The sequence below is a fragment of the Falco rusticolus genome, chromosome 16 (assembly GCF_015220075.1).
Source record: "Falco rusticolus isolate bFalRus1 chromosome 16, bFalRus1.pri, whole genome shotgun sequence".
NCBI classification, from domain to species: domain Eukaryota; kingdom Metazoa; phylum Chordata; class Aves; order Falconiformes; family Falconidae; genus Falco; species Falco rusticolus.
The window spans coordinates 1,475,848-1,494,848 of NC_051202.1; the positions used below are offsets into that span (position 1 = coordinate 1,475,848).

The 19,001-nt window shown below is 61.8% G+C and overlaps 2 protein-coding genes across 5 annotated transcripts; both read right to left on the bottom strand.

The window, feature by feature from the left end:
* Positions 1-5,940: 5,940 nt before the first annotated feature.
* On the bottom strand, positions 5,941-10,788 carry PDZD3 (PDZ domain containing 3). Of its 2 annotated transcripts, none has more exons than XM_037409868.1 (10): positions 10,693-10,788; positions 9,305-9,332; positions 8,889-8,953; positions 8,473-8,684; positions 8,137-8,323; positions 7,914-8,050; positions 7,634-7,715; positions 7,256-7,452; positions 6,904-7,074; positions 5,941-6,651 (listed from the first exon to the last, which is right to left on the bottom strand). In XM_037409868.1, the coding sequence occupies exons 1-10, from the start codon at positions 10,733-10,735 to the stop codon at positions 6,607-6,609; spliced, it is 1,167 nt and encodes a 388-aa protein (XP_037265765.1). In that variant the 5' UTR covers positions 10,736-10,788; the 3' UTR covers positions 5,941-6,606. The 2 variants fall into 2 exon arrangements, with proteins under 2 accessions (XP_037265765.1, XP_037265764.1); XM_037409867.1 differs by having other exon boundaries at positions 7,634-7,838.
* On the bottom strand, positions 10,461-18,285 carry NLRX1 (NLR family member X1). 3 transcript variants are annotated; one of them, XM_037409866.1, is made up of 9 exons: positions 18,190-18,285; positions 16,015-16,142; positions 15,737-15,797; positions 15,218-15,315; positions 14,392-15,008; positions 12,514-13,928; positions 11,674-11,760; positions 11,312-11,563; positions 10,461-11,157 (listed from the first exon to the last, which is right to left on the bottom strand). In XM_037409866.1, exons 2-9 carry the CDS (start codon positions 16,133-16,135, stop codon positions 10,839-10,841), a joined length of 2,970 nt encoding a protein of 989 aa, XP_037265763.1. In that variant the 5' UTR covers positions 16,136-16,142; positions 18,190-18,285; the 3' UTR covers positions 10,461-10,838. The 3 variants fall into 3 exon arrangements, with proteins under 3 accessions (XP_037265763.1, XP_037265762.1, XP_037265761.1); XM_037409865.1 differs by lacking the exon at positions 18,190-18,285 and adding an exon at positions 17,834-18,006; XM_037409864.1 differs by lacking the exon at positions 18,190-18,285 and adding an exon at positions 17,834-17,938 and having other exon boundaries at positions 16,045-16,142.
* Positions 18,286-19,001: the final 716 nt, after the last annotated feature.

The following is a 19,001-nucleotide window of genomic DNA, read 5'->3' on the forward strand; positions in this document are numbered from 1 at the left end:
TGGTGCGGGCGGGCGGGGCGCGGTCGCCATGGGAACGGGCGAGGGCCACACCGCCGGCGGGACAGAGCCGAGCCCGCGGCTGCCTTCCCGGGGGCCGCCTCGCCCGTTTCGGAGGTTGCAAAACAGCGTCGCTTCCCCTTTCCAGCAGCCGGCTTCCCTTTTCCGCCAACGGCCCCGCGTCCAGCCCCAACACGGGGGCGCGGCCCCGGGCGCCGGGCGGGCAAAACGTCCTGAGGCGGCTTCGCTCGGCCCGGTGGCGGGAGGGCGGGAGCCAGCCCCGGCCTGCTGGGGGGCACGGCCGGCCGCGGGGCGCGGAACCGGCCAGGGGCAGAGCTGGGAGCGGTTGGAAGGCACCAGCCCTTGGCTTTGGGGTGGCCTCCTCCATGGCTTTGGGGCGGCCTCCCCGGGTGAAGGCCGCTGCCCGTTACCGGCAGCCCAGCCCCAGCAGCTCCCCTGAGTGGAAGCACACGTGGACTAGGCCAGTGGAGGGTGGACAGAACAACAGGGAGAGAAAAGGAGATGAGGGAGTGCGTCAGCAGAGTTCACAACACCAAACTTTCAAAATTCCCATGGGCTGGAAATTAAGTTCAGTCCTGTTTCTTACAGATCCTCTTTTCAGCTCCTTTCCCAGGCAGAAGAGCACTTCCCTTGTGAGCAAACAGCCGTGGCTGGTACAGCACAGCGTCAGTCTCACAACACAGGCTTCAAGGAGGAAAGAAGACAAAAAAAACCCCCAGAAAATACAGCAGCTTGGCCAGCCTGACTCTAGGCTCAGGCCTGGAGGTTGGACAGCACAGCCCCAGCCTCTGGGGAGCTGGGGTCCAGACTGGAGGTGAACCCCACGACAGAGCTCACCCTTTTGCTTCCCTGCGGCACTCATGCACCCACTCTCGCACTGGAGCTGGGACCCCAGGGGTGCCAGCTGTGCAACACCGCTGCTCTGGTACACTACCTGCCACAGGAGGGACGTGCCATGCTGTTGCTGCTTCTTCTCAGCCCCTGTTAGCCAGGGCATGGCCGGAGGGCTCTGTGCTCAGGCTGTGGTGCTGCCTACATGGAGGCTGTACGTGCCATTCCTCTCCTCCCATCCCTGCCCTGGCAGCACGCACATGTCGTACATCAGCCTGCTTGTATCACAGCAAAGCGCTGCAGCCCTCACCACCCTGGCTCCAGTGCCGCTTTCTTCCACGAGTCTCTGCCCAGGACCAGGGCTGTCTGTCGGTTGGTGGTTTGAGATGAGTTCCTGCATAGCACATGGCTTGCTGAGGTGTCAGATGAGCAGGACAGCGGGAAGCAGCATGCAGCACTGGATACAGCAAGGGAGCCCTGCATAGATTGGTTATAAAACTCTCTGTCTTGATTTTACTGCCTTTGGTAAAGCTTGGTAAATATTTCTGGGACAGGCAACTCCTTGTCTGGCTTTAATTACCTGGGCAAATTTTCCTAAGGATTATATTGACCTCAAATATGTCAACATTTATTGAGGCCGTGTTCCTGAGGCTTTTCCCATTAGATGCTAATGGATTCTGGCTAATAGTCAAGCCGGATTGACCACCGGAGGGTGCCCTGGCCAGCTCCGGGATACCACAAATACCTGGGGAGAGGGCTGGGGAGGGTTACACCAGCTTTGTGGAGCCAAATATAAAAATCACCATGGCCCCAATCCAAAGAGATCAGGGAACATGCTTGAGCAATTGCATTCCTAACTATCTGCTTCTCTGGGCATGATTCACTCCAAGTTACAGCTGTATTTACGTGTGAGACTTCAAGCAAAGGTTGCTTTCGCTTGGGACTGTTCCCTCCCCACGGGAAAGAGGAGTTCAGCATCCCTCTGCAGGGTTCCCGTTTGCTTCTGTCCCTTGGGCCCCTGCCGGGGCCATGCTCAGCACTACGGTTGCTCACACCACTGTGCCAGAAAGCCAAGTCATGCTGATTGTTTTGAAATCGCTTCCCTCCAGCCTGGCGTCTGGCAGCTGAGAGTGCGTCTGGGTGCCTGGGTGCCTCTGGCCACCCGTGTGTGTGTCTCGTGGCTGGGAGTGAGAGCAGTGTCTACATCCCCTCCTGGTCATGCCACCCAAGGCTGGGCATAAGTGGGTGATCCCCTTCCCTTCTGCGTGCCCCACGCTGCCTGTCAGCCCACACACACACACTGGTGCCCCTCTGATTGCTCAGCTCTGGGTGGCTGGGCAGTGGTTTCAGATGCACACGCGTATGTATGCATGAGGTGCACGCCAGCTGCTGTGCCTGCACACCTACACAGGGCAACAGCCCCCACTGTCACCCGTGGCCCAGGTCTGGTTCCCCTGGCTCTCCCCTCGCAGCCTGCCACCCTGCCAGCTCCTCCGGCAGGACCGTGTGTGCTGGGCGTCCCTGGGTTGCCCTGGCAGCGGCTAGCCCTGCAGCCTCCCCACGCACCAGCTCCCTGCTCCTGCTGCCCCTGCTGCACAAGGTCCTGCTGCAGAACTGCAGTGCACTCGGGAATCTCCTGCTCATTCCCAGGTGTTTGGGGTTAATTGCGTCCTGAGCAGAAGCAGCAGTTGGACATCCTCTCCCTTCCTTCTCTCATTTTATAAAGACGATCCAAATCCAGCTACAGTCCCCAGAGGTGCTCAGCCGCTGCAAGGCGGAGGCGGGTTTTGGGCCAGATAACAACCTGCCTTCGTTGCAGAGTTGCTGCAACAGCAGGGGTTAGCTCGAAGGCAGCTGCTGCATCCTGAGGGACTGAGGTCCGTGCTAGCAGCCAGGACAGGTGCTGGCAGGACAGCTACCCTGGTGGAGGCACGGCAGCTCCATGTGTCTGGGTCTCGCTTCCCGGGGAAGGAGAGACCTTATTCCTCCACGTGCCGGGAAGAGCCCCCTGCCTCCCCTTTTTTCTCCCCACAAAGCCGTGTGTGATCACCGCTTGCTGAGAAGGAGCACTGGTATCACTTTGCAGGAGGATACCTCTGAAAAGCAAAGGGAAACAGAGAAAAGGAGTGAAGCAGCGGCAGCTTCCCGGCCCCAGCAAGGGCAGGCATTGTTGGGGCTGCCAGAAGTGGGAGCTGGGAGCACTGGGGCGAAGGATTGTGCTGGGGCCACATGGCACAGCCTGGCTGTGGCTCTTGCATCTCCCCCAGCCCTGCTCGCCCTGTGCCAGGGCAGCAGCACAGTTGTGCCTGATGAGATACAGGAGGTAGGGGGGGTCCAGGGCCCTGCCCCAAGGACCCTGCACCCCACTGCACCCTCCAGCCTGGCAGGATCCTGGGGGAGGCCAAAGAGAGCTTCTCTGCCAGGCCCCAGCCATTCGTACATGCCTCTGGAAGTGCAAGCATGTGCCAGACTGGAAAAGTATTTGGAGTGGGGTTTTGGACGAGGTCGCCAAGCCTCTATGCACCATGACTACTGCCCCACCTTCACTGCAAAATCCCAGCCCTCAGTCCCAAATGAGCATGCATCTCTCCAGGGCAGCCGCTTCAAGTAAAACCGGCTGCACCTCGACTCTCTGTCTGACAGATGTCTGCACAAATACTGCCCTGGTGCTGGCGTTGGAGCTGGAGGTGTGTCCCAGCCAAGTTTTCCTGGGGCAAACATGCCAAGGCAAGCTTCCCCTGGGCCATTTGACAGCCCTGGGTGTCCCTGGGCCAAGCCCCTTTACAGAGCTGCTCCTGACTCTGCCCCTTCCTTCTTCCCTCTGGCTGCAGAAAGCCAAGCTGGTACAGGAAAGCAGCACTGGAGGTTGACAGGCCAGAAGAGCACCTGGATAAGGTCAGGAGGAGCCAGGGGCTGGGGTAAGGGATGCCTGCTGCCCTGCTTGTACTTCCTAGGGCCCAGCCCTTCCCCGTGGCAAGTCACACCAGAAGATGACACACGGCCTCCCTTGCACATGGGCTCCGGCCACAGGGGCTGCCTGTGCTGTCCTAAAGGTCCCTGGTGTGTGGGGCAGCAGCTGCTGCAGGGAGAGCAGAGAAAGAGAGGAGCAATGATGAAAGGTGGGAGGGAACAGGGATGCTGTGGTGGCCCCCCCCCTGGGAAATGCTTCCCCAGCACCGTGCTGGGCTGAAGCGAAGGGGAGGTTTCGTGCTCTGCGATTCACCCTGGTTCAAGCAGGACTTGGGGCCAGGCGTGGGCTGAGGAGATGGCCACATCGCCCTGGCTTTGGGAGCAGAGAAACACTGCGGGGCAAAGGTACCGAGGAGGTACTGGGCAGGGAGTAGGCACCCAGAACGGTTTGGATGGTGCCCTTTGTCTGCCTGTGCTCAGGCCAGGGTCATGGTGTGGGTCACCTGTCTGGAAGCACGCTGTCCCCGCAGCAGTCCTGGGCACCTCTGGCTCACAGCTCCCTGGGGGACCATGACCTGGCAGGCTGAGAACGATGTGGACCTGGAGCAGGCATGGGAAGACAAGCGAGACGTTCATGAAGGTGAGGGCAGAGGTGGGAAGGGGCGGTGGGACAGATGCAGGGACCCCACGTCTTGGTGCTGCTGGGGGAAGCCAGCGCACTTACCCCACCTGTCAGCCCCAGCACCCCCCCAGGCCAGTCCTGCCTCCTCCCGTGCTGCCAGCGTGCGAAGGCTCTGGGCACGGGCTCCTTGCACCCCAGGTGCCTGTACTTGGCACAGGCAGAGGAGATCACAGAGGCAGAGACTTCCCCGCCTGCAGAAGTCGTTGCCTCGCCATTTCTGTTAGTGCTCAAGAAGGGGCTGATTTTAGCAGAGGTTTGTGGTCTTTGCCACATGCAAAACTCCGCGCTCATTTTCACTCTCCCACACTCAACAGAGAGGTAAAACTTTCCCTCCAGGGCTCCCTTCTGCCCCCCCCACCGGCATTGTCACAGCCCTGCCAGGCAGGTACGCGCATGGCTGCTTCTGATGCTTCACCCCGTGAGGAGAGCCCTCAGATCAGGCTCCTGGTCACAGGTGCTGGGATCGGAGCACAGGGACCGCCTGCTTGTCCCTCCTGTAGTCATGACGTTTGTCCCCTTCCCCCTTCCCTGGCTCCCAGAAATGACTTGGCAGTACCAGGAGCTGCAGAAGCAGGTAGCAGCCCACAGCCAGCGCTTGGAAGCGAAGGTGAAGAGCCTGCAGGAGCAGCTTGGTGTGGCACGTCTGCCCCTTGCCAGCGGGTGGGCACAGGGTTCTCCCCAAGACAGCAAAGTGTACTTGGGGGAGCGAGGGGAGGTAGGAGCCATTCACTCTGTGCTGTCAGTACGGCAGCAGCTGAAGGCAAAGTCTGACCCTGTTCGCAGTGCACCCCCAGTCTTGGGAGGTGCTGCCTGCAGAGGGGATGCGGTGATCCCACTCGTCCCCAAGTCCTCTGCCACCCTGGGGATGAGGGTGACTAGGCAGGGCCTGTGCCAGCCACTGCCTGCAGCCCCCCATGCATTGGTCATGCAGCGTCAGGCTCCTGTGCCCATGTGCTTGGTGTCCCCTACCTCTGTCCTGACAGCCGCCAGGCTCCGGGAGAGCCAGCAGACCCAGGAGATGCCACCTAGGCATTAGCGCAGAGGGACAGGACCATTGCCAGCTGCAGGGCAGGCTGGATGCCGTGGACATGGAGTATGAGATCCTCCACGTGAGTGGCGATGTGGCTGTGGCTGGCTCCCCCAGCAGCAAGGTCCCCCCTCCTCACTATCCTCTTTCCCACCAAGGTAGCCTGGACCTTGTGCTGGCCAAGATGGCAGAGGCCAGCCAGCACTGGGAAGAAGTAGGAACAGCCGTTGCCATAGAGTACAAGGAGCTCCTGAAGGAGTTCGGTCTCAGCCCCCTGGGGATACAGTGCCCTGGGGCTCCCAGGACAGGCCAGGCTCTCAGCCCCTACCTCCCTGTCAGCACACCTGGAGAGCTTCCCACATCCACTTCCCAGCGCCCCAGCTACCCGCGCTGGGTAAGAGAAGGCGGGTCCTGTCTGCCCCTGGGATGCCCTGCTGTGTCACAGTCCTCTCCATAACGTTACCCACGGGAATAGCGGTGTGGATTTGTCCTTTAATTACACCCCAAGTGGGTGCCGCAGGAACAGTGCTGTGATGGGTGGCAGACATTCATCGTCCCCAGGTTCCACAGGGAGGATGAGAGGAGGAGCACGAGAAAGATGTCCATGCGGGGGGAGACGTGTGCCAACAGGCTGAGAGGTGGGAAGTTCCTCCACTGCCCCATCAGCCACCACTGCTCCCTGTCCCCTTCACACAGTGGCCCAAAGGCCAGCCCTGGGCTGAGCCAGGCCTCAGGGTTCCCAGTCCGCTGGGTCATGGTGTGGAGGGCAGTGCCTTGGCTCTCCTGGGAGCTCCCAGAGTCTGGAGCTGGGCAAGAGCTTCGGTACCATGTCCCCAGACAGATACCCCTGGGGGCAGCTGGGCAGGCAAAGACACAGGTCTCTCTTCAGGTTGCAAGAAGCCGCCACCACAGTTAATAAAAGCTTGGAGCCAGCCTTGGCCGGTGGAGATGAGTCTGGGAGGTGTGATGCTGCAAACCCCATCGCGGGCATGGAGGCGCAGCAGCTGTGCGTGCCACGGCGGTGCTGAGCAGCCCTGTGCTGGCCGGGGAGCTGGGCAGGGGACACCAACGGGCTGGATGTGGCCTGGATTGAGGCGCTGGGGGGCAAGCCTGCCCGGAGGCAGGTGGTCCTGGGCTGCTAGAACGCCTGGTGCAGCCTCCTCTGCTCCTCCCGGCGCGGACTCTGTGGGGACACAGCAGGGGCGTTGTGGGCAGCACGCATCTACCCACCCCACCACGCTCCACCCTTGCCCCACGGGCAGGTTGGAGGGGTCTTTCTGACCGACCCCTGTGGCCAGGGGACCACACTGACCCCTCCTGCCAGTGTCACAGGTGCCAGGGAAATATGAGGACAGGCAGGGCAGGAGGGTGCTAGGGCTCAGAGCAGCGCTGGGTGGTGAGCAGCATTGCCATGGGGCCTGGCAGGAGGGGTTACCTGTGTGATCCCTATACTGTTGGCAGCAGCCACCAGCCAGGAGCCAGGTCCCTTTGGTCCCACCTCAATGTGACAGAGTCCAGGAGAGCCACGGGGAGAGGGCAGGGAGGGCGTGCGGGAGCCTGAGGCAGGGTCAGTGTCCTCAAAGGACAGCAGAGGGGACAGCCCAATCTGGAAGAGCAGAAAAGGGATGGCTGCACAGCTCCTGGTGCTCCACAGCAAGCCAGGTCCCCTGGGGAGGACCTCACTGTGCAGGCTTGGGAGCAAGACACCCATTCCATCATCCATCATCCTCACAGCACTCCAGGGCTCCCCAACCAGGGCAGGACCACGCTGGGTCCCCCAAACCTACCGAGTGGTAGAACTCATCACCAGCAGGGTCGATGACCAGCAGTGTCACCTGGTCGTCATGGGCACGGATCCTGAGCACTGTCTGCTGGTGGTCCAGCCCCTCGATGCTCTCACCATTCACAGCCAGGAGTCGGTCCCCTTCCTTCATCCCTGCCTGCTCAGCCGGCAGCCCTGCATCCACATCCCACAGGAACTGGCCTGCCATAGCGGGGCAAAGAGAGGGCAGGCAGATGCTCACAGAGGCATCCAGCCAGAGGCACTGCCGACCCCCGTGTGCGTGTGGGGACAGGGTCCTGCTGCGGGCACAGGGTGTGCAGCTATTCCCAACCCTCAGCCATGCCTTGCTCAGGTACGGACCGCTCCCCGCAGCCCCCCTCACCTGTGGCCCCTGAGCTGCAGTCATCCTCCTTGAGCAGGAACCCGTAGCCCGCCGGACCCTTCACCATGTGCAGCTCTCGGACCTTGAAGGGGAGCCAGGAGGTGTCTGCCAAAGCAGCTGTGACCCGCAAGCCCCGCAGGCGGTAAAACTCCTCCACAGCACTGGATGCCACCAGCAGCGTCACCTTGGTGCCGCTCTGCTTCAGCTGGATGGGAGACACGGGGTGCTCGGCCACGTTGCTGGCCCCAGTCCCCCACCCACCCGCACTTGCAGCACGCACCTTTCTGGTGAGCTGTGCATGCGAGTAGCTCCTCACACTGGCCCCGTTCAGCTCCAGGAGCCAGGAGCCTGGTGGCACCCCTGCCCTCTCTGCTGGCCCATCCTGCTGCACTGCCAGCTGGAAGGTGCCCTTCGTGCCTGCAGGGAGGAGAGGAGGCAGTCCGGGCGAGCGGGATGCTGCGCTGGGGAGGCTCATGGTGCTGGCATCCCCCTGCCCACTTTACCTTCTGGACCCGACACACTGAAGCCAAAACCGCTTTTGTCCCGTGTGATGTGGCAGAGGCGCGGGCGGATGTCAGCTGGCAGCATCTGGGACAGGTCCCTGCCCAGGGCTTTGGCTGCTTCATAGGAGTCTCCATCCAGCACAGCTAGTAGGACTTGATTCCCGCTGGATTTGATCTTCTGCACCACCTGGAGAGACCCAGGCTGTGAACCCTGGGCAGGGCACCCCCTCCAACCACAGCGTGTGGGATCAGGGCCCCAGGGAGCAGCGAGGTCCTGCACCCTCTGTGCCCTTGGCCAGGGAGGACCCGGGCATCCCTGGGATACTCCCAGCTTACCCTGTGGTGTTCCATGTGATCCACGAAGTGGCCGTTGACCTGGAGGAGCCGGTCCCCATCCTGCAGCCCCCTGCGCTGGGCCAGACCCCCGACCTCGACCTGTCGGATGACATGGCCCTGGCAGCCCAGCTCCTCGTTGAGGCAGAAGCCGAAGGTCTCCGTGCTGCCCTTGCTCAGGAGGTAGAAGCGGGGCTCCCCCTTGCCCTCACCATCTGCGTGGGGGCACAGCCTGTGAGCAGGGCCCTGCAGGGACCCTAGCACGAGTTCTTTAACTGCATCCTGGGCTGGGGTCTCTCCATCCCTGCTGCCTTATGTGTCCAGCTCCCCAGTGTGCGAGGGCTCAGGACCCCAGCAATGCCCAGCTGCCAGAACGCCATGCAGACACAGGGACACCCCGGGGAGATAAGGGTATTTACCCGTGTCCTCGGTCAGCGTCAGGGCAGGGTTGTCGATCCCGTCTTTGGGATTAAATTCAAATTTTCTGAAACGATAAAGGGCAGAAGAGGCGATGTCAGCACAGCACCATGGCCTTCCCACCACCCTCCCCAACCTCGCCATGGGGAGCCCCGTTCCCCCCAGAAAGGGCCAGCGGGGACCACAGCTCCTGTGCCTCCTCTTCCCTGGGGAAAGCCAGGAGGAGATTTCCCTCTCGGACTGTGCCCCACATCCCACCCGAGCCAACAGCTCAGGAAAGACCTTCCTGGGGCAGGCAGCAGGGACTGGCAGCTGTGACCCACACCACCTCAGCTGAGGATGTGCCCCAGTACATCCCAGCTGTGGGGCCATGAGCCCCGGGAAGCCCCCAGCCAGGGAAGGGGGGCTCAGCACTTACATGATAGACTTCTTGTCACCCTCGAGCCCTGCAGAGGGAGAGGAGAGGTCAGTGCAGGAGGTGGCGGGCCAGGAGCAGACACCCTGCGCTCATGCACTAGGGGCTTGTCCATTTGCAGGCTGAGCATGCCATGCCAGCGGAGATGCTTGCCGAGTCCGCGCAGCCCCCCCAGCCCCTCTGTCCCCCAGCTACAGCCTGCGTCCAGGCACAGCTTGGCTCTTGACCCCATCACCAGTGTCCTCTTGGGTTTCAAAGCAGCAGGACATCTGCTTGGGTCCAATGGGCACCTGCTGCCCAGCCCAGCAGGGTCCTGCAACACCAGGGGCAAAGCAGGGCCAGGCAGCATTATGCAGATGGTGGGTAGTCCTGGGGGTTTACAGGGCTTTTGAGTGAGGGATGGGAAGGGTCACCAGGGCCCCAGAGAGCTGGCTGGAGCCAGGAGATGGAGCCAGAGACCTTCCCCTGCGCACCTTCCCATAAAACCCCTCCCCACCTCTTCCAGCAGAAGGACGCCCAAACCCAAGGAGAGGAGATTCCCACCAAGTGCCCCCACAATTTCCATCTGCATTTTCCTGGACGCCTCCAGCTCCTTTCTGTGGCCTGCCTGGGCTCTGACGTTGCCTTGCTCCACGCAGAAGCAGGGCCCGGAGACGTGCATTTGGGGAAGGGTCTCCGCAGGACGAAGCCCCGCTGCCCTGGCACATACCTTTTGTTTGCTTCATGGCTGCAGGGAATGCAAGAGGGAGCAAGGTACAGGGTGAAGTGGCAGGGAAGCCAGTGTCCCCGCCTCTTCCAAGACGCCCCAGGTTTAATGGTTAAACAGCCCCGACGTCTCCCCTGCTCTCCCAACCCCAGGGCACTGCCAGCCCTCACCCAGCAGAGCTGGGAGCAGGGACCAGCAGCCTGGGACACCCAGCTTGGGAAGAGATCCTGGTGGCCCAGCTTCCAGCTGCTCCTAAGGGCAGCCCACAGTAGGGAAGACCAGCTGTTTTGGCATGGGCTGGAGCAGAAGTGGGCTGCCCCATCCTAGTCCCATGAGATGGGGAAGGGCCAGGGCCCCCCACTCCAGCTGCTGGAGGGATGGCTGCACCAGCAGCTCCACATTCCTCCCCCAGGAAGGGCCCGGAGAGGAGACTGAGTCACAGCACTAGTGTGCTTCAGTGGAAACAAAGCGGTGCACTTTAATGCTACCAAAGGTTTCACAAACAACCCTGAGTCCTGCCCCTCTGCCACTGCTGGGGCTCGTGGCTGGGCCAGCTGTGGCCAGGGTGCAGGATCTGGGTCTCTACAAGCCCAGAAGAACAAGTCCCATTTGCTCCTGGCCTGGTCTCCGTACAGTTCTCCCACACTTCAGCCTTGCCCGCAGACGATGGCTGAGCCCCACATACCCAGCACCTTTGGCAGCCTTGGTAGCACCCGACCACTAGGCATCTCCACGTGGATAAGGACGCAGGAGATGCGCTGCTGGGGCACGCTCCGGTGCTTCCCCGCCAGCAGCACTGCTCCCTCCCTGGCTGGGCGGATGGGCAGCAGGCTAGAGGGTCCCGTGCTGCAGTTGCCCCAGCATCTTCTTGACCTCGCTCTCGACCCGCAGGAACTTGGCTTTCCTCCAGGGGTTGGCAGTCTGTCTCCGACTGCTCTCCAGGTCCTGCAGGATGAGGGCAAGGTGCTGCCGAACCCGCTCACGGTCCCAGAACGGCAGGTTCCTCTGCACCACGTTCAGGATATTGGGCCAGTAGTCAGAGACGTCGGTGCCTGCTGTAAGGAAGACCAGTGCCCTGACGCCATCCCGGTCCATGCGCAGGCTGTGAAGCGCCCGCTTGCCATCCTCACTGATGTCGTTGAAGTACAGACTGTGGGTTGGGAGAAAAGGAACGGGAGACACCGTGAGGGCCAGGGGGCAGGACGGCGAGGCAGAGAGGAGCTCCCTGCTCCCTGCCACAGGGAGGGACGCTGGGCTGGAGGCATCGCCTGCAAGAGGGAAAAGCTGGGACAGAGTGAACTCACTGCACTTTGTCCAGCGTCGCGTGCTTTTTGGCCACCTCTACCACGTGCAGGGCAGATGTGTCTGTCAGGGAGTTGTAGCCCAGGTTGAGCTCCTGGAGATGCTGGTTCTCAGCCAGGTGCTGAGCAATGACCTCGGCACCCTGGTCCCCCAGGGCAGTGTGCAGCAGGGACAAATGGGTCAGCGAGCGGTTGCCTGCCAGCGCCTCAGCCAGGTATTGTGCCCCCTGCTCCCCCAAGGGGTTATTTGCCAGCCTGCGGACAGAGGAGCTCAAGGCAATGCCAAGGCTGGGCAGGGGGCCCAGGGCCAGGGCACGTGGTGGGCAGCAGAGACGGTTTCATGCAAGGACAGAGGCAGTACTCACCGCAGGTTGCTCACCACACACTTGTCATGCAGGAGCAGGTCACGGATCTCCTTGCAGGCATCAGAGCCCAGGCTGTTGAGCTGCAGGCTGAGGCAGAGCAAGACAGTGGGGTGGCAGGACTGAAACGGCTGTTACCCGTAGGGCTGGCAACCTTGTTCTCTTGGCCCTCCCCATCACCACCACCCCCCCCCGGCTCCCCAGAGAAGGCCACACAAGGCTCCGTCCCCAAAAGGGAGCACACCGAAACCGCCCCGGAGCTTGGGTAGCATCCGCCAGCAGAGCCAGCGCCAGCAGCAGCAAGGGAGGGGAAGGCGTGCAGGGTCCACAGGGGGCTGAGTGAAGGTCTGAGGAGGGATGAGGACCCCACCAGGACCTCCTGAGCATCTGGAGGAAGGAAGTGCCGCACAGCCCCGCTGCACAGCCGAGTCCATCTCTGCCGAGCACGGCTCGCCACCCGCTGGGCGGCCGGGAGGCTGCAGCCACCGCCGGCCTGGAACCGAGCCCACCCCCCCGCGCAGCCCCCGCTCCCACCCTTGGGCTGCGTATCCCCCAGCTCGGAGCAGCGGGTGATGCAGAGCCCGGTGCTGAGAGCCGCCCGGAGTCCTGCAGGCAGGGGCGGGGGGACCGCAAACCGCAGCGCGATGCCCGAGGAGGCTGCTCAGGGAGCGTTGCACGTTGGAAGCTGTAGTCCCCTAGGTCTGCACTGAGGATGAACAAGGGCTGCGTCTCCTCCCCTACCTTAGCCGTGCTGGGGCTCCCAGTGTAGCCCCGCGATGGGCAGAGGTGAGGGAGAGCCCATTTTTCGAGCACTGCTCGAGGGCAGAAGAAGGTGGTACTCACTGGAGAGCTTTGCATCGCAGCAGGACTGGGAACAGGGTCCTCAGGCTGCTCGTGTCAAGGTTGCAGGAGGTCAGGTTCAGCTCCTCCACCTCATGGCACGTGGTGCCCATGACAGATGCCAGGATAGAGCACTTGAGAGGGGTCATCTTGACGGATGAGAGGTTGACAGTCCGGAGGGAGCGGACGGCCTCAGCTGTGAAGCGCTCGTTCTGAAACTCGTGCAGGAAGAAGAGGTAGTCCATCAGCTCGGAGGGGGGCAGGCCCTTGCGGCTGTTCCTGATGACTGTCTTCTTCATGGCCTTGGCGATCTCAAAGGCTGCCAGGTTCTTGATGGAGCAGCCCAGCTGCTCAAGGATGGCGCGGTTACGGCGGGACAGTATTCCACCCATGAAAATGGGGAAAAGCTCAAAGACCTCATCATCAGGGGCTTCATCAGGGTGGCGCATGGGGCCCTCCACGCCCAGGATGCTGGAATTGATCTGGTCCAAAACATCGTCATTGTAGTAGTCCTCCTCTTTGAACAGCTCCTCTGCCATGGTGTGGGCAATAGCATCCCGATCCTTACCGCTCAGCCGGGAGAAGTAGCGAGGGAAAATTTTGAGCAGGTTGAAGAGCACTGGTAGGAAGCGCAAGGGCAGCACCTTGGAGATGATACTCAGAACGACAGCGACATCTTCGCTCACCTTCCCAATGACGTCTGACAGCTCCTTCCCCACTCTCTGCGCCAGGGTCTTCTTCTCACCCAGCACCACATACAGGGCTGCCAGGTACTCCTGCATGGCAGGGATGGTGAAGACAAAGGTGTGCTCTTTGCCCGGCTGCACACATGGAGTGAGGAAGAAGCGGAAGACATCGCTGCGGAAAACCTCCAGGAGGTTGAGTTCACTTTCAGTCTTCATCTCCACTTCAAAGCACTGCTGCAGGTCGTCCTCTGAGAAGCAGGTCTTGCGGGACATCACCCCTTTGTAGGCCAGCTTGCCCATCATCTTGGCCACATACTTCATCATGGAGATGTTGGTGGGGTCAGTGCTGTCCAGCACCTCCCCACTGAAGTTGAGCCTCAGGAAGCTGGTGTAGATGCCCGTCAGGGTCTGGCTGGGAGGTACCGTCCTGGTGAAGTAGAGAAAGTGCAGCGTGGTGCACACCAGCCAGCAGTAAGAGGGCAAGAAGCAGGCAGCAGCTATTTGGTTGTGGCGCTCCAAGTTCCTCGACAACATCTCCACCAAGTTTTCCTGCTCGCCTGAGCCGCTAACCACACTGTCCCCTCCACTACAGCCAGGCTGGCTGAGACGCATCTGGAAGTACAGCTTCTGCAGGTTGGTGTCAGAGAAGCCACAGATCTCAGCGTAGCGGCCCACATACTTGCCAGGAATCCGGCGCACAGCTGATGGGCGCGTGGTGACAATGATGCTGGCCTGGAAGCAGAGGGCTGGGTGAGTTTGGAGATGCTCTGTCCGCAGCTTTGATCTAAGCTCAGCAGGGTCCCAAGTGCATAACCCACGTACAGGTGCGCAAGGGTCACACCACCCGGGGGCTGGGGTGCGAGAAGCTGCTGCCTAAAGGGTGCTGGTTCAAATCTGGCCCAGGCAGAGGGGACAGGACTTTCCCCATCCCCTGCTAGACAAGTACCGAGTCTGGAAGGCCACAGCCCAGCAGACCGCCGCCTTTGCCTTCCCAGGCCTCCCTCAAGATCCCACAGAGAAAAACCAGCAACAGCAACACAAGGCCACCTTGGCGAGTCCCTCCAGGAACGGAGGCTGCCTGCTCGCTCACAGCCAGGCTGGACTACGAGCAATCAGCACAACGGCCATGCCTGCCATGCCCTAGGGCTCACCCCAGCCTTCCTCCAGCATGAAGGAGCTGGAGGGAGACACTGACCTCTGGCAGGAGGTATTTTCGCAGCAGATTGACCACGATGGCGGAGGGAGGCACAGGCTCATTGGGGTCACAGCACAGCTCCGTGCCAGCCAGTCGGAAGTCCAAGTTGAGGCGCTCCAGGCCATTGAGGATGAAAAGCACCTTGAGGTTGGAAGCGCCCAGCATCGGCACCACGTCCCGGAGGTGCTGGTACTTCTTGGTTATGAGGCGCCGCAGGGAGATGGGGGCATGACTCTGGGACAAGTCCTCGCAGGAGAACGGGATGACCAGCTCAAAGCGAGGCAGGCGACCATGGCACCAGTCCACCACCATCTTCTTGATGAGGGTGCTCTTCCCCGTGCCCACGGTACCATACAGCACCACATTCTTCACCTGTCGCCCGCAGGCATCCACATCGAAAAGGTTCTGGAGGCTGATAACCTGGCTGCAGGGCTGCTGGAGCTGGTTCTGGATGGTTAAGTCAGGTGAGGGCTTCAGGATCTCCTCCAGGGAGCTCTCCCGGATCACTGGGTCCACATGGACTGCGTCCATCGAGAAGGAAGGGCCAAACTGCCTCTCTTCATTGGGCTGGTGGCTGAACCATGCAGACAGGCTCTTCTGGTGTTTCTTGATGGCATCTGGGAAGAGGAAGTTGCTTGATGAAGCAAGGCTATCTCACTGGCAGGGGACTGGGGAAGTTGCCGGCCCCAAGCCACTGCGGTGAGGCAGCTGCTGAGAAGAGGACAGAACCCAGTTCTTGCTAACCCCACACCGCCCGGGACAGCAGCTGCCCCCAGCCCGCTCTGTAGGACCCTCCATCCCCTTCAGTGCAGGGCTGCAAGCTCACCAGAAGAGGCCACGTTCTTCAGCTGGTTCAGGCCACGGCGAGGGGAGCTGGGCTGGACAGAATGCTCCTGGGACCCTCCCTGGAAGCGAGCGCAGCCCCTGCAAGAGGAGGAAGAGTTTCACAAGGAAGGCAGGGGCTGGCAGCTCCAAGCCCTGCCTGGGGCAGGGTAGGCAGGTCTCCAGTGCGTGCCATGGGAAGTGCTGAGCAGAGTCAGCTCACCCCTGCCTTCCCCCACCCCAAGGCAGAGCACAGGACTGGGGCAAGGGCACGGCTGGGAGCTGAAGGCAGGTCAGCAAGCCACGTGCTGTGCATCCCCAGCAGCCCCATGGCGAGGCGGAGAAGCTGGGCTGAATTCAGAGCAGGCAGGGAGTCGGGTCTGGGTTGTTTTCTAGGTGGAGGCAAAGCAGCGTCTGCCTGCAGAGCCCCAGTGGTCCCACGGCAGCCAGCTCAGCCGCCCAGGTCCCATGGCAAACGGCCACAGGGTGGAATGGGCCAGGCCCCAGCTGCGTGGCACTGTACCTGGGATGGGAGATGCTGCTTGCGCAAAGGATCTTCCTGAGGAAGTAGCTGCCTGCAACATCTGGGGTGGAGAAGAACACAGACAGTCAGGGATGGCCCCTTCCAGCCCAGCAGAGCTCACAGCACCCAGCTCAACAGCTTCGCATCTTGCTGGGGTGACCCACAGAGTGCACAGGCTCCACTGTGCAGCTAGGGAGGGATGTCCGCCAGGGACAGGGTTTCCCTGCGGGCAGGGCAGATGCAGGGTCACAGTCCCACAGGCACAGAGCCCAGCTCACCTGGCACCGAAGCAGCACACAGATACACACCCCGGGTTCCCCTGCTCCCCGGCAGGGATCGACGCAGCTGTGCCCAGCTGCCCCAGGGCAGGCAGCTCTGGCATTGCGTGGCACGGAGCATCCTCTGCCTGAAAGAGAGGAGGCAGCCCATGAGGCAGGCTGGGTGCCTGGACCTGCCGGTGTCCTGCCCCAGCCCAGCTTTGCAGCCTAAGGCCGTACCTTACCCCCCAGCCCAGGGATGCCTGCATCAGGAAGGACCCACTCCCACATCTGATCCCACAAACCCACTGGCCGTGGGCAGGAGTGGGGGGCTGGCCAGCAGGGTGGCTGGAGCAGAGCTGAGCTGGCAGAAGCATTTTCCCCACCCCAGACTCCCCATCCAGCACGCTTCACAGACCTACCTGGGCATCACCTTGGCTGGCTTGCAGCCAGGAGGGCAGCAATGCAGGGTCCTGAGGAGGTACTTGCCCTCCCAGCCAAGCCTGCCTGCCCCCTGCCCCCCCCCCCCAAGACCCACCTCCACCCCCCAGGGCCTCAGCTGGGACCAGCCACCTCATTCACTGGGGGCACAAGGGGCAGGGGACGCTCTCCTCCCTGTCAGCAGCCAGAAGTCACTAGCCTAGACTCAGCTGTAACAACTATCACAGCCAAGAGAACAAAAGTACCGGGGACAGAGCAGGTGCTTTCTCCCAGGCTTGAGGGCTTGATATTTTAGGGCTTTATATTAGAACAAACCAACTGCCCTCCCCAAAGTGCCATGAAATCCTGTAAAACTAGGAGCTGGGGTTGGGAGATAGGAGACGGCAGGAAGGGGCTTAGGAAAGGAACTGGGTAAAGATGATCCCAGCTCCACGTGAGTGGTGGCTTCCCCCAGTCCGGCACTGCCGGGACTGCCCGGTGGCACTGGCTGAGCCCTCTCACCAGGTCTGCCCGGACAAGGTGGCTGTGGCACGCAGAGATGCTGAGCACAGCCTCCCCCTGCCTAAAGCCGCCAGTGAGGCTGTGGCCAGCAGTAGCCAGGGCACAAGCTGGCAGGGGGCTGCCAGAGCTCTGCTGGTTCCTCAGGGCTGCACCAGGTCCCGCCTGCCCCAGGGGGAGGTTCGCCAGGCAAAGCGCCCATCTCCGGAATGGACGAGGGGAGCAGGACAGGGTGGCAGCGCTGCTGCCCAGGGCCACGGCACAGCCGAGCTCTGCCCAGCCCTGCCTGCCCGTACAGCCCCGCAGAACCGGCTGCGCCGGCCCTGACTCAGGCTCCTGCCCCAGATCAGCAGGACGATCCTTCGGGAATGCTCACAGCCCCAACAGCCTGAGAAACTGAGGCATGGCGCGGGGAGGGTGGAAGCGAACCCCAGCATGCAACCTCTGCGTTTGGCTTCCTCCAGGAGACGACGAGCAGGGCGACTGCTCGCTCTCCCTTCCCGCAGCCCAGGCTTTTTGCAGTCCCTCATGTTATCCAGATGGAGAAACTGAGGCACGGGGGTGGAGACGGCAGAGCTGACCTTGAACCTGGGTGTCCTGGCCTGGAGACTTCTGCAGCAAGCAAACCCTGATGTGCCCTATGCCCAGCTCCCAGCCCTTTCCTGGCACCCTCTGCCACCCAGGGCATGCCGAGCAGAGGGCCCTGTGCCGCGCGCTTGCCACGTCCCCTTCAGGGACCCCTGGTGCACGCCTGGCCCGCACGCCCTGGCTCTCTGGTTACCGCAGGCTCCCACCTCCCTGCGTCAGTGTCCGGAGGGATCGAGGCCACGGAGCCCACGGCAAGCGAGGCGGACGCTGAGCAAGACGAGAGCGATGGCCGTGTCGAAAGCGACACGTTTACCTCCAGCGGGGATCCTGGCCAGGGAGGCTGAGCCCACGGCTCCCCGTGCTCGTGCTGCAGGCGCTGAGCCCACCAAGGAGAGCCTGCTGGTGCTTAGCCCTGTCCTTCCATCCTCGCCCCAGGAAGACGCTCCTCTCTCCTCTCCGGAGGTGGCTGTTTTGCAGCTGTAACTTCCTGCAACGCCGTCCTGTCCCGTCCTGCCCCGCGCCAGCGTGGAGCGTGGAGAGCCCCCGCTTCGGGGACACGGCACAGGGACCAGCAAGTGCAACAGCAAGGACAAAGACCTGTACCCCCAAACACAGGGACACGCACAGTATGGGGACGGGGCGGGGGGTTTCCTGCATATATCCGCATACCAGCTGTGCTGCAAGGTGCGGGGGTTCCTCTGGACACAATCAGTGGCTCTGCATCCCCAGCTGCGCAACAGGAGCCTGCAAGGATAAATCCTGCTCCACAGTGAAACCCTCCCCGTGCTCAGCTGCTGCCACCGAGCACAGTGCAAGGAGCGGGACAACAGCAGCCCCACAGGGAAAAGAGTCTGGAGGAAGCTGTGCTGGCAGGGCAGCCCAGCACCACCCGGCTCTGCCTGGCTGTGCAACGTGTGCATGGACATGCACACACAGACATACCTACCTACGCTCTCGCTGCTTGCAGATCTGCTCTGGCAACCCAGTAAGGTAGTGCTGAGACCAGAGCCAGCGGCGTCTGCAGGGCTGCGTGCAACACGCTCGGCCCCTGGGTGCTGCCCCAGGAAGGGCCAGCCCACCCCAGCCAGCCACAGGCAGGACTGAGGGCAAGGCTTCACACTCTGGTAACCCCAAAAGCCACCCCTTGCACCCCAAAGGCTTGCACGTGTCCCCCTGTGCACCTTTGCACACTGTCCCTGTCCACATGCTGCCCCCCAGCACACAGCTCCACACCCCAGCACAGGGATGCCCGTCGGTGTACCCCGGTACGCGCATCTCCCCTCATGTGCATGCCCTCTGTCCGCTCAGGGAGGGGAGGCATCCAGGCAGTACACTATAAATATAAGTTTTATTGATGTGTGAAATCCAACAAGTACAATCTCAGAAAGACTGAAATAAGCCGTAACATCTCTGCCTGCTCAACAGCTCCTGGGGCCCTCCAGACACTAGTGAGCACCAGCAGCAAGCTGGGACCTGGGCAC